Source organism: Abramis brama (assembly GCF_963993115.1).
Source record: "Abramis brama genome assembly, chromosome: 1".
NCBI lineage: Eukaryota > Metazoa > Chordata > Actinopteri > Cypriniformes > Leuciscidae > Abramis > Abramis brama.
Window position 1 is genome coordinate 64,959,774 of NC_139963.1, and position 14,717 is coordinate 64,974,490.

A 14,717-nucleotide genomic window follows, 5' to 3' on the forward strand; every position below is an offset into this window, starting at 1 on the left:
GCTTGGAAAGAGTTTCATTATTATAAGTATCTCATTATGAGGTGCAAGCAGGGCCCTAAAACTAACTTTTTGTCACACCTGCCAATGGCCGGTGACTTAAAAAATGTACATGCCAAATAATCTTTTACCAGCCATGACACAATAACAGGCAGTTATGACACTTTTTTAAAATTTCTTTTTATTCATAATCCTCTATTCCAATGTGACCAGATTTAATGGAATGCAAATGACTATTGAACTCATCAGTGATCTTGACTTTAGGCTTCACTTTTCATTTCACGTTTGTCTCTCATTTGAAATCTCTCTTGATTTAATGTTTCTTTTAGATCTGATGGAAGTGAATGAGAAAGGAAAAACAGAAGCTAAAAATGCTGTCTGTAAATCCAAATCTGTAAATCAAGTCTGAAGATTCACATTAGAGATCACACTGGGAAGAAGCGGCTCAGGCTTTCGCTCTGAAATCACTTCTGCTTTTCATTCTGAATAAAGACCATTGCTGGAAGTCCTTTACTACAGAAGATGAACTGAAAAAGTGCCAGAATATTCACACTGAAAAAAAAAAAAAAACATTTCAAGGCTAAGTTCAGGGAGCCGAAGAAGAGGCCATAACACTTTTAAGAGAGACATGAATCGGACAATAATTTTTAACTAATTCTTCGTTTTTTTTTTTTTTTTTTCATCAGAACATCTAGTTTCTCTTCCACTTCTACTCTTCCATGCAAATGCAAGATATACATGTATATCATGTTTGAAACTGGACGCTTTCCTTCTCTTCTTCTCTTGAGATGCTTTGGCTCAGTCAGTAAAGAGAGAGATCGGTCTCATTCGCTTTCACTTTTACTTAATGTTTGTATTTACTTCATGTAATTATTGATTAAACTCTACTCATTTTATCAGCATCTCATTGTTATTGTCCGTTTTTATTTTATGCTCATTCTGCTTGAATCAGGAATAATTTTAGTTCTGAAAGCCATGAAATATTATTTGCTTTTAGATCTCTCCATGTTGTTAATTTCTCATTAGAAAATTTATATAAATTATAATAAATTATATTTCACTGCACACATGACTGACATTGAATGAGATTGCTGTCTGTCTATATTATTAACAGTTTCACCCTTGATATCCAGTATCATATATACATTTCAAAGAGTTTGTTCTAGTCAGTTTGATGTTTTATTCACACCATGAGGCTTCATGAAGTCAGAACAATTACTATGAACTTTAAACAACACACAGTATTCACAAAATAAACTGAAATGATTTCTGTCTCCATCTCACCACTGCTTTACTCAACCAGCAGAAAGAGTGCAGCTGGAATACTGAGAAGTGGTGTGTAATCCTTATTTTTTGTCTGTGATTATGTTGATGTTTATAGACATTTTCATTGTCATTGTGAACAGTATTTGGTGATTTTTTTTATCATCTATCATTGCAAACCTCTATGAGCCACAAATCACAAGATGGCAGTGATGTCATACAACTCTTACCGGATACCGTGCCAGAAAAGAAAATTAGATGAACTTGGCCAAAAACTAAAAACAAACATGAGTTTGAGTTAATTGTATTAATATAACACTATCATTGTGTTGAGCTAATAGGCTGATACTTTTTAACCCTCTGGGGACCAAAAACGCGCCCGCGCGTTTTGCTCGTTTTTTTTTTTTAGCAATGAAAATAAACACTAAATGCTCTGTTAATTTTGATCTTTCATTTTCGTGTAATACATCAATCGATCCTGTTCAGTTTCTATTTTTTTTCTGTATACTCACAATAAAAATAAAGTGTTTTGCATTTTGACAAATAAAGAAAAATTAACATGATGCGATTTCTGCCTTCTCTCTGTCAGTAAACTCCCATTTGAAACGCGTTCGAAAATGATCTATAACTCCGCGAAAATTCAGTCAAACAGGCAAACAGACCCACAGGCATAAAGCTTGAGATCGCATCTGTTAAATGAAGTAACTTATATAAAAAACAAATATTCTCAGCTTCTGTAATCTGTATAAAAAGAGAGCGACTCCAGTCGAGCTCATTACGAGCTAATTCACAGTAATGTGACCACTCCCCGGAGAGCGCGTGCTATTCAAACGCAAATTCTGAGAACTATTGAAGATCTGTGAAACGCCCACATCAGCTGTAAACAAAGCGCGTCGCGATCGAGTGAGGCATAATATAGCCTACCTTATGGAGAAAAGATTCCTCAGAACAGTGCTGATGAGGAGCAATATCTCCTGATATGAGGAGCAGATCCCGCTGAGGAGTGAGGTAGGCTGTTTTCTTTTCTCAAGTGTGGAATAACGTTATGGAATAACGTTAGTGTAGGCCTATGCAAACCGCAAAAAGATGAATCGCATTTCTATAATATGACTCGCCTTTCTGTGAGATGAATGAAGGGTACATATTTGTAAAGACTGTTTAGCCTAAATATAAATCGCGCGTCTGTGTGTGAAAGAATAAACTGCTTTGCTATAGCCTACTGAGATGAGTAAAAATCGACTGGAATATGTTGAAATAAAATGTATTTGTATAAGCAACGTATTAAACTGCAAATTAGCATTTATATGCCCTAATATTTCATAAAAACAACGTTACAGTCAGTCACTTGTTGACTAGATTTGGGTACAGTTTTTAGGCTACTGTAGAATATACTGCCACATCAAATAAGCTTTTGTTTATCAATTTCTGCTCATATCTAACGTTATATATATATATATATATATATATATTTATATATTGTCAAAAATAAAGTCATAGACTAAGATGTTAGATGTTCCAATGTTGGCTATATTCAAACTAATGAATACATATGATAAAATGTAGGCCTATAATCTTTTTTCTTTTTCTTTTTTATAAAGAAAGAGTACACTTGAAATATTGTTGAAATTGTAATTATTGTTGTAATTGTAACATTTTTAATAAAATAGCAAAACATATTTACAAGAGAGATGTAAGCGAAATCTTAAATGGTCAATATAAGTCTTCTTCTAAATACATCTTCTGTCCTTGCATTGTGGCTCAGTCAGTGTCACACCTGAAAGAATGGCTCATTAGGCAGAGTCATTATGCAGAGTGGGTGTAAACTACTCCTCCCCCTCGCATATTGGCTTTCCAAGCAAAACCTGTTTTACACCATTTAAATCAATGTATTTTTTTTTGTGAACGATAAAGCAAGACTATTTTCACACAAGGGACAACATCCATTAGTCAAAAGTCTTGTGGACACATATTTAATATGTGTTTTGTGGTCTTAATTCAGCAACTTTCATTTTATTTTTTTCCAATAACCACGCATAAACATTATTCTCTTAAAAATACAAACATCTACATACAAGTTGCTCGCATATTATGGTAGCCCTGTTTGTGCTATATAGAGTGAATTTACACCGTTGCCATTAACATGTTTATAAATAACTGAAAAAAGCACAAATGTCAAGGCATGTCAGAACATCTCAAGGGCCCCAAAAACACCTTGGTCCCCAGAGGGTTTAACCTTAATATGAGTTTCCTTATTTTAGTAGCCTGCCTATAGTCCCCCAGTGGCTAGACATTTTGATGGGTGTAAACCAAGCCCTGGGTATTTTTGAGAAAATGAAAGCTCAGACGGGCGAATCTAGAAATCTTCCCCTTATGTCGTCATAAGGGGAAAGGTCACCTCCCCTTTCTCTTCTTTGCCTGCAAAAAGAATTTGGCCCGCCCATGAGAGAATGAGCTGCGCAAGTGCGATATGGTTTTAACTCGAGAGACATCATGGCTTGCAAACGAGCGAAACGTGGCAGTTGCTCAGTGTTTGGACGTACAAATGAACACAAAGGTATTTTTTTAGTTCGTTCATCCAATCCTCTGCAGAACCAGTGGGTTATGTGAATGTCTGATGTGTAATTGTTCAAGTTCAGACAGATAATCTTTCTCTCAAAGTTGTTCAATACTGTTTATGCATCAGTAAATCAAGCCAGTGACTAAACGATCAACTTCACATCTTACTTAAACTGTGATTTTAATATACTGAAAGCGATCAAAGAACAATCTCTTTCCAATCTCCCAAGCTGCCAATCACACAGCGCGAGTTTATCTGGACACTTGCCAAAACTCGTAATGAAATCAATGACGCTGTTACGCGCTGCACAACAAAGCTCTTACTGTACTTATCTCATGTTTGCGTTGGTGAAATCATTAGTGAGAGAGCAGAAACTGCGTTGCAATGATAAGATCTTAATTCACGCCATCAACAGGCTGCCATCTGCTCAATGCTCATCACTGCAACCTTTTATGTGAAGGGAATAGATCTAAATACTTTAAAAACTTCTCACGATTTGTTAATCCCGACAGCTCTAATAGTAAAAACATATAATAGCTGTAAGAGTAAAAGTATTCGAGAGAGTTCCACATGTAATACTAGATATTTCATATGCAAGCATGTCAGCCAATCACAGCAGTGGGCGTTTACACTGAAGTCTCACAGCAGCCAATCACAGTAGTGGGTGTTTACACTGAAGTCTTACAGCAGCCAATCACAGCAGTGGGTGTTTACACTGAAGTCTCACAGCAGACATGCCCCTTCAAACAGCGTTCAAATCAGAGGCTAAAATCAGGCTAGGAAATATGCCTTTTATTTCTAAATTATAACAAGTTTTGATCTAAAAAACATACTAACAATATAAGGGCACCCCAGGAAACATTATAAAATAATAAAATAATCCATGCAATGGGACCTTTAATTATTTCATGAAAATAAAATTTATAATCAACTAATTAATATGTATTTAAGCCACAAAGGTGAGGTGACCAAGATCGCATGTATTTTCTTTAGCATATATACTGTACTTCATGGCATTAAACAAACAAAATAGAACCTAACCATCAGCAGAATGTGGCAAAAGAAGAAAACACAAGTTGCTATTTCTTCGTCAAAATAGAAACAGATTCTTTTAAGATTACGTTATGTACGCTTGCCACTTCCACTGCTTCCTTTTGCAGGACCATGAGATCTGACATCTGCCTCCTCTGCTCAGTGACGTACTGCTCAATCCCCTTGGGTGCTTCAGACTTGCACCTTCTCTTTTTGCCATGTTCTGCTGATGGCTTAGGTTGTAAAGATGAAGGTTGTGAAGATGATGGTCCTTGGCCAACTGGATCTGATGAAGATCCTGAGTGGAAAAAAAGTTTAAACTTGGTGGCCTCAAAACGGTAATGATCAAGGCAGTAAAAATCACTTTCCTCCGACAAATACATTTTGCGGTTCTGCATCTACTGTAAATTAGAGTCATGTGCCAACAAAGCTACTTTAAACATCCAGTTAACCCAGATTCTAATTACCTGAGCCACACAATAGACATCCTTCAAATAAAGCTGTTAGCAACACGTATATGACAACATTGGAGCTACTTTGTATCCAACATGGATGCTAATGTTTTTTTGACATCACTGTGTGATTGAATTAAAATGTACTAATAAGATCCAATAATGTATACGATTTTTATAAAAGCATGAATATAACATTTCCTGATTAAACTGCACTCAACTCATCTGATGTGCTAATTAATGTTGATGTGGCCCTAACCAGCAAAAGATGACACGATCAGGACCGGCTCCACACTGGGATCATCAGCCAGGAGGTCCTCCATTGATGAGAAAAAGACCCAGCTGCAGGCACCACTCCCAGTCGTCTTCTTACTGTCCACTATTGTTTTGTATCTAATAATAGAAACCCAGAAATAGCAAATGTATGTTTGCTATATATAACTATCTATAACACATATTTAAACAGATAAGTCAGTGGTGCAGGAGCCGGAGGCAAATACTGGGGTGCAGGAGCCGGAGGCAAATACTGGGGTGCAGGAGCCGGAGGCAAATACTGTGTTGCAGGAGCCGGAGGCAAATTCTGTGGTGCTGGAGGCAAATTCTGGGGTGCAGGAGCCAGAGGCAAATACTGTGGTGCAGGAGCTGGAGGCAAATTCTGTGGTGCAGGAGCCAGAGGCAAATACTGTGGTGCAGGAGCCAGAGGCAAATACTGTGGTGCAGGAGCCGGAGGCAAATATTGTGGTGCAGGAGCCGGAGGCAAATACTGTGGTGCAGGAGCCGGAGGCAAATACTGTGGTGCAGGAACCGGAGGCAAATTCTGTGGTGCAGGAGCCAGAGGCAAATACTGTGTTGCAGGAGCCGGAGGCAAATTCTGTGGTGCAGGAGCCGGAGGCAAATTCAGTGGTGCAGGAGCCGGAGGCAAATACTGTGGTGCAGAGGTGCAGGAGCCAGAGGCAAATACTGTGGTGCAGAGGTGCAGGAGCCAGAGGCAAATACTGTGGTGCAGGAGCTGGAGGCAAATACTGTGGTGCAGGAGCTGGCGGCAAATACTGTGGTGCAGGAACCGGAGGCAAATTCTGAGGTGCAGGAGCCGGAGGCAAATACTGTGTTGCAGGAGCCGGAGGCAAATTCTGTGGTGCTGGAGGCAAATTCTGGGGTGCAGGAGCCGGAGGCAAATACTGTGTTGCAGGAGCCGGAGGCAAATTCTGTGGTGCTGGAGGCAAATTCTGGGGTGCAGGAGCCGGAGGCAAATTCTGTGGTGCAAATACTGTGTTGCAGGAGCCGGAGGCAAATTCTGTGGTGCAGGAGCCGGAGGCAAATTCTGTGGTGCAGGAGCCGGAGGCAAATACTGTGGTGCAGGAGCCGGAGGCAAATTCTGTGGTGCAGGAGCCGGAGGCAAATACTGTGGTGCAGGAGCCGGAGGCAAATACTGTGGTGCAGGAGCCGGATGCAAATACTGTGGTGCAGGAGCCAGAGGCAAATTCTGGGGTGCAGGAGCCGGAGGCAAATACTGTGGTGCAGGAGCTGGAGGCAAATTCTGGGGTGCAGGAGCCAGAGGCAAATACTGTGGTGCAGGAGCTGGAGGCAAATTCTGGGGTGCAAGAGCCAGAGGCAAATACTGTGGTGCAGGAGCTGGAGGCAAATTCAGTTCTGTATTTGCCCCCAAGTCTGTCAAGCACAGTTGGAAGTCCAGACCAGTTAGGTCAGTTCCTGTGTGCAGTAGTGCTTCCAATCAAGTTCCCATTTCTCCCATCCCACCCTCTGTGTTTCATGGTTATGGTTCCCCTAAGCCGACACCTCCTTGGTCAGCCTTGAACTTTTTGCCTGGTTCAAGGAGTTCAGTGCAGTTGGCAATTCACATATTCGAACTTCCCGGATCAATAACTCATAAAACACAAATTACAGTTATTTACAATCATAGTAACATAGACAATGAGCTACAACCTAAATTTCCTAAAAATGAGCTTTATAATATAAATTGATCTCTATGAGCAGGCGGTTGAGAGAGTCTGAAGGCACCGTCTGCAAAGTGCAATATAACCCAAAAAACATTCAATAGTCATTCATTTCAATATTACACACTAGAGTGTCTACGTCACCTGGCTTCTTCAGTTGGGTGCTGTTGTGGTTTCAATCTTTTTTCCAGAAATATTAGAATTTATTTCACAAACAAAGCCGAACAGGTCCTGCAGAAAGGCGCTCCAGCTCAGTGACAGCTTCTCACATATATACCTACACCCCTTCCAAAAATGGTTATACATTCTATAGATATTTTGAGAAATATTTTGTACCATGTGACATTACTGAAATAGATTTCTCTGTTGCATTAACATTCTGGCCGTTCAGGCTTTCAAAGTCAAACCCAAAGGAAATAATAGTGTACAAATATATAGCTTAATTACTTATTTTCGAAATAATAAAATCTTCAACAGTGCGCGCCCGTGATGCTTTGGAGTCCGATCGCACCGTCTCTTCCATCACTGAGTTTCAGCTTCAAGTCTTCTGAGGTGAGGAGAGTAGTTCACAGTATTTCTCATATATTTACACAACCATCACACACACTTTATACAGTTTGATTAAGTGACAGGCTCATTTCTGTATTGTTTTCATCGATCACAGCGATACTTGTGCGTCTTTTCTGGCATCTTCCTTCTGAAATTTTTGAAAACATTTAGTGCAGCAGCAGCGAGCATGAGGAGAATATGTTGAGTTCATTCAGACCTGAGCGATTTTGTGTTCGCTTGTGTGATTGTCTCTGTGTTTGTGTGAGAACTGTTACTGACTGTCAAGTCAAAGTTTGAGATCTGTGAGGGGAATTGATGGGAATCGATCCCAAGTGTTGCTGTTGCCATTTTCATGTTTACCTTTATTTCTTTGTCGACATTTATCTTTGGAAGATTACTGTATGAGTAAAGAACAAGGGAAATTTCAAATCTATACATCCATGGGAATATAGATAAATATTAATGAAGTTGGACACCGGAAACGTTACATTTTAGGCTATATTGTGAGAAATAACAGTATTGTCTTTCAATAGAGCAGTTTATAGGCTTTTATCATCTATCCTGACTCAAATAATGTGTTTCTAACAGCAAACACTCATAATAAAGTGAGATGATCTGCTGATGATCCTGAATGGCTTGTTGAATGAGTGTTGATAGTCTGAGGCTCATCAATATTAACAGATCTGCTAAAAACACTCTTTATTTCATGACAATAGTTCCCGTTTTCACCTCATTTATTATGCTGATGTCTTTAGATCTCCTGTAAATTGACACTTAAAGCTCATTTCATTGGTGTCAACAGACTGAGGGTATTTGCAGTGTTGGGGTAGTTACTCAAGAAAAGTAATTGGTTACTAGTTACTAGTTACTTCTGTAAATTGTAATGAGATTACTTTACTAGTTACTGCATTTGAAAAGTAACTTCACTACTTTCGTTTCCCCTAACTAACTTTCTGCGCAGCAATAATAACCGACACACTTCAGACAATGTCTTTTAAATGCTTTAGTCTCGGCCGGGAGAGAACTCGACCAGTTCTCAGAGAATCTCCCCCAAGATGAAGCTTTAATCACGGCTGGAGGATCTCAGACAAATTTCAGAGAGAATCCCACCAGTAAACAGGAATACAACAGTTTTTATAGAATAGGAGCATACGACAATTCACCATGACGTCACAACAGTAATAGACGTTCTTCCGGGTGGCAAAAGCCGAAGCGTTCCTATGGCAATGCTAGTAAATTGCTTGGAAGGGAGACCAACTGTCGACAGTAAAAATTTAATAAAAATAAAAAAAATAATAAAAGATAATGCATTTTTTTATCATAATAACAACGGTGTTTAATGATATAAGTAAAAAATATAATAAATATGTAATATAGTAGGCCTACACATAATTAGCAAAATACTCTCTATAGCTCTTTTTTCTAGCCAAAATAACGTGCTATATAGCCTATCATGGTCATTAAATTGCTTTCCTGAGGTAAATGTTATGTGACAATTGTTCTCCAGCTGTTATATTGACCTTTGCGCAGTTGAAAAACACTGATTGGTCGATATTATATATGAGGAATATACATTCCGGTAAGTTGCGTGAGAAAATGGATGTGTGGCGTGAGAGCGTGTGAAAAGTGACAATTGCGTGAGTCTCACGGTGAATGCGTGAGAGTGGCAGTGACTGGCAATGAGTCTCTTCATCAAAAGAGACAAGTTTACTAATATTAGTCTCGAATTACCTTGGCGGAAGATAAATGCTCTGCTGTGATTTTGTAGATGGACCGTTTAAAATACACAAAGCAGAGTTGAAGGGCAAGCAGGGTTGGCAGCAGAAATGTAAACGTTGGATGAATCATATAATTTAGGGGATCGTTAAGATTTCCTACTTTTGACTACATGACGTCCACTCGCTATAACCTCCTCACCCACAGGAAATCGATGAAACCCCTACACCTTTTGCTGTATATCTGGCAGCGCAACCCCAAACACAACACGTTTTCATCATCGTTTCAACTTTGACCAACAACAATGTTTTTAACTATGTAACTGTTGCAGTCGTCGGCTGGATCTCTTCAGTTAAGTCAGTGCAAGCCGCTCGCGTTCTGCCACCCGGAAGTTACTCGGTAACTTGCCTATTGTTTACAAACATTCTGAAAAGGCCTATAGGGAAAATGACATGATGCATTACATAATTTCCCTACAATTTGATTGGTTCTCCATATGCAAACCCTCTTGTTTCTAGGTAAAAGCAAACTGTTTTTGGGATTACTTCATAATCACAAGTTTTGAAACCTAGACATCTGTCTAGTTTCATTTTTCCATTTATTGATCAAACATATTTAATAGTTCTCACTACAGAAACATGGGATTCGTGCCTACAATATTTTTTTTTAAATAATTAGAAGATAAGTGTACCTCATCCATAGAAAGTTTAAGGGACGTATACTCAATTTATTAAAATACTTAAATTATTGTAATATTTCATAGCAGCTGTCTTTTACATCTGGGATCATTTTATCTCTATTCACTCCATATTTCTCTCTTTGAATTATTTTAATTGTTTAGAAAATTTGAAAATGAGAGTTTTTCTTTCATTTCAGACCTGATGGAAGAGAGCGAGGAGAGTGAAGAACTAATGGAAGTGAAGAAGGAGAGTGAAGAACTGAGTGAAGTGAAGAAGGAGAGTGAAGAACTGAGTGAAGTGAAGGAGGAGAGAGAAGAACTGAAAGAAGTGAAGAAGGAGAGTGAAGAACTGAGTGAAGTGAAGAAGGAGAGTGAAGAACTGAGTGAAGTGAAGAAGGAGAGTGAAGAACTGAGTGAAGATGAGGAGGAGAGTGAAGAACTGAGTGAAGTGGAGGAGGAGAGTGAAGAACTGATAGAAGTGAAGGAGGAGAGAGAAGAACTGAGTGAAGTGAAGGAGGAGAGCGAAGAACTGAGTGAAGTGAAGGAGGAGAGAGAAGAACTGAGTGAAGAGAAGGAGGAGAGCGAAGAACTGAGTGAAGTGGAGGAGGAGAGTGAAGAACTGATAGAAGTGAAGGAGGAGAGAGAAGAACTGAGTGAAGTGAAGGAGGAGAGCGAAGAACTGAGTGAAGTGAAGGAGGAGAGAGAAGAACTGAGTGAAGAGAAGGAGGAGAGCGAAGAACTGAGTGAAGTGGAGGAGGAGAGCGAAGAACTGAGTGAAGTGGAGGAGGAGAGCGAAGAACTGAGTGAAGTGGAGGAGGAGAGTGAAGAACTGAGTGAAGTGGAGGAGGAGAGTGAAGAACTGAGTGAAGTGAAGGAAGAACATAATGTCAAACCTGGAGAAAAACCTTTGAGTCGCTCAAAGACTAAAAATACATTTTCAAAGAAAAGAAGAGCCAAGAAATCTTTCACCTGCACTCAGTGTGGAAAGAGTTTATCAAGCAATTTTAGTCTTCAGATTCACATGAGAGTTCATACTGGAGAGAAGCCGTTCTCCTGCACTCAGTGTGGATGGAGTTTCACATGCAAACAATCTCTTAAGATTCACATGAGAATTCATACAGGAGAGAAGCCACATGTATGCCATCAATGTGGGAATAGTTTTTTGCGATCATCATCCCTAAAGCAACACATGAGGATCCACACCGGAGTGAAGCCGTTCACATGTGATCAGTGTGGAAAAACATTTCTTAGTGCATCAAACCAGAAGACACACCTGACAATTCATACGAAGGAGAAGCCACATTCATGCTCTGAGTGTGGAAAGAGTTTTTCAGTGCTGCTATATTTAAGAAGACATCAGAAAAGACATACTGGTGTGAGAGAGTACGTGTGCTTTGAGTGTGAGAAGACTTTTACTTCAGCGAACAGTTTGAAACGGCACCAGAGAATTCACACTGGAGAAAAACCTTACAAGTGTTCACACTGTGACAAGAGATTCAGTCAGTCAATACATGTGAAAACACATGAGAGGATCCACACTGGAGAAAAACCTTACATGTGTCTACACTGTGACAAGAGATTCAGTCAGTCAAGAAGTCTGAAAATACATGAGATGAACCACACTGGAGAGAATCTGCACAAGTGTGATCAGTGTGGAAAAAGTTTCTCTGTTAAAACGCAACTGGAGCGACACATGAAGATCCATGCAGTGGAGAAACCACATCATCACAGTCAGAGATCACGGTAAGTAGTTCATCTTTATGTGCTGAGAAACAAAAGCTGCTTTTCCACCTTCAGAAAAGGTTCCAGTTGTGTTTCCACTTGAGCTTGGTACGGCACGGCACAATTACAAACCGTTCTCGGCCCTGAACTCTCAGCACACTTGGCTAACTGTGCCGAACTGTGATGGTAGTGTGTGTGTAGTGACATCGCCACTCAGGATTGGTCACTTGTCTGTTGCCTGGTTACCAGTGTCTCTGTAGCTGGCTAAGCGACGTAAAAGCAATTTGAGCGATGTAAACACAAACTTAAAATTAATAGAAATTACATGGTTTCTGTGCTCACCAACCATGTTATTTTTCAGATGCGTTTTGTCCATAGAATTGTTTTTCACTGCTGTAAATTGACATGATTGAGCATACACAATTAATCTATAATTAGCTTGGTTGTTGATTATTTTCATGATAGATTTCATCAATAAGGTCTAGCAGCCCAAGTTAAAGTTTGTTTTGATCATCAAACACAATTTAAGAAAATCAAACATCATGACACTGCAGAACTAAGATTCACATCGTTTCAGGTCAAGAATATGAAAGACATTCAATTCATTATTTTGACATTTAACTTTCCTGATTTTGTACTTGTATATTAAAAGCCTAAAAAGCAGGTGAACTTGGGAAGTCTGAAAGCCTTTTTACACTGAACACAAATGTTTTGTTCAAGCTGATTTTGAATAAAGCAATGTTTTTTTGTTCAGATAATATTTCTACTATTTGCTTTGCCCTTCAAAGACATGTGCTGACCAGATGTAAACTCTTAGCTGCTACACATTTAAGAGCATTTGGTGGCACTAGTGAAACTAGCATTAAATATTGGAAGTACTTTAAATAAAATATTAGCATTTCATGTACATGTTGAACTACATACTAGAAAACACTGGATTAAAAACAACCCATTTTGGGTTGTTTATTGGCCAAAATATGCTGTGACTGACTCCATAACCTGTAATGAACCATAAACAATCAGTGTACAGTTCTGAGAACACATTTTAACTTTCTAAACATTTATATTCTGTATTCAATTCAAATTTTCAATTCCAATTTATTTGTATAGCGCTTTTCACAATACACAGTTTCAAAGCAGCTTTACAGAAAGTGCTTCTCCAAAAATTACATAGAAAAATAAAGTTAGTTAATCATGTATTAATTTAGGGCATAACATCGCTGGCGTTGAGTCGTCTCTTCACAGGCATCTAGCGTCCCGAGATGACAACAGAAAAACAGATGGGAAATAATTAGCATAGCTGCTGTTCACAATATTAATGCATTTGATCCGATTTAACTGTAGTATAAAAGGTAAACATGTGAATGCTTGGCTAAAGAGATGCATATTTAATCTAGTTTTAAACTGGGAGAGTGAGTCTGAGCCTCGAACAATATCAGGAAGGACTATTCCAGAGTTTAGGAGCTAAATGTGAAAATGCCCTCCCTCCTTTAGTGGACTTAGATATCCTAGGAATGACCAGAAGCCTTGAATTTAGTGATCTTAAAGAGCGCGATGGTTTATAGGGCGATAGAAGATCCATTAAATACCCTGGAGCTAAACCATTTAGGGCTTTATAGGTCAATAGTAATACTTTGTAATTTATTACTTTATAATTTTATTGAGAACTCCACTTTACGCGGCTGTAGAAAATTCCAACATAATCTAACTCAAACATTATACATTTACAGTTATATACCTTCCAAGGGGGAGGGACTTTTGGAGGTGGAGACAAATTCAAACAAAGCATGTAAATGATTATACAGGTTAAGGTAACACCCTAGACTGTGAGGGTCTGGCCAATCCTAATTCAATCAGCATAAGGCTCCAAGAGCCATTTGGGTCCGAAAGCCATTTGCAGAACAAAAGGTGAGATTCTCAGTGAAAGTCATTCAACCTAACTATTCAACGTCTGGGCTCCGAAAGGTAAGAATCAAGTGATCTGACTCATTTAAAACACAATAGAGAAAACAGGTCTGGCAGGAATGGAGACTCTTGCTGGAGACTCAATAATCACCTGAAATCAGTCTACTAAATTTTATCAGTTTAGATACTATTGCAGTGGAAAAACTAAATTAAACATTTAATAAAAATGTAATCCAACAATTCCCAAAATATCCCCAACTGAGCAAGCCAAAGGCAACAGTGGGAAGGAACCGAAAAACTCCATCAAGAACTCTAGCAGCTGCATTTTGGACTAACTGTAGCTTGTTTATTGAGGATGCAGGACAACCAGCTAATAAAGCATTACAGTAATCTAGTCTCAAGGTCATGAATGCATGAACTAACTTTTCTGTATCAGAAACAGATAGCATGTTACGTAGCTTAGCAATATTTCTAAGGTGGAAAAAGGCTGTTCTTGTAACATATGAAATATGATTTTCGAAAGACAAGTTGCAGTCTAGTATAACACCCAGGTCTTTTACTGTAGTGGATAAAGTAACAGGACATCCTTCTAAATTAAAGTTGTATTGCAAGAGGTTTTTTGGGCAGTTTTTTGGACCAATAAGTAATACCTTCGTTTTATCTGAATTTAATAGCAGAAAATTACACGTCATCCAGTATTTTTTATCTTTAACACACTCTGTCAATTTAGATAATTTAGCGTTTTCATCTGGTCGTGAAGAAATATATAATTGAGTGGCATCAGCATAACAGTGGAAACTAATTCCATGTTTTCTTATAATATTACCAAGTGGCAACATATGTGACCTGATCCAGCAAAATGAGTCACAGTGACCCAAATTTCAAAATTG

At 38.8% G+C, this 14,717-nt stretch overlaps 1 protein-coding gene across 14 annotated transcripts in view; it reads left to right on the forward strand.

Moving 5' to 3' along the window:
* Positions 1–14,717, forward strand: part of LOC311078511 (uncharacterized protein) — a 97,238-nt gene that overhangs the window by 24,290 nt on the left and 58,231 nt on the right. For 13 of the 14 annotated variants that reach the window (XM_084107338.1, XM_084107334.1, XM_084107337.1 and 10 more), the window contains exon 3: positions 10,398–11,943. The exons of the other annotated variant lie outside the window; for it this stretch is intronic. In XM_084107338.1, coding sequence (XP_083963464.1) covers positions 10,398–11,943 — 1,546 coding nt within the window. The remainder of the gene's footprint in view (positions 1–10,397; positions 11,944–14,717) is intronic. 14 annotated transcript variants of the gene reach the window in all.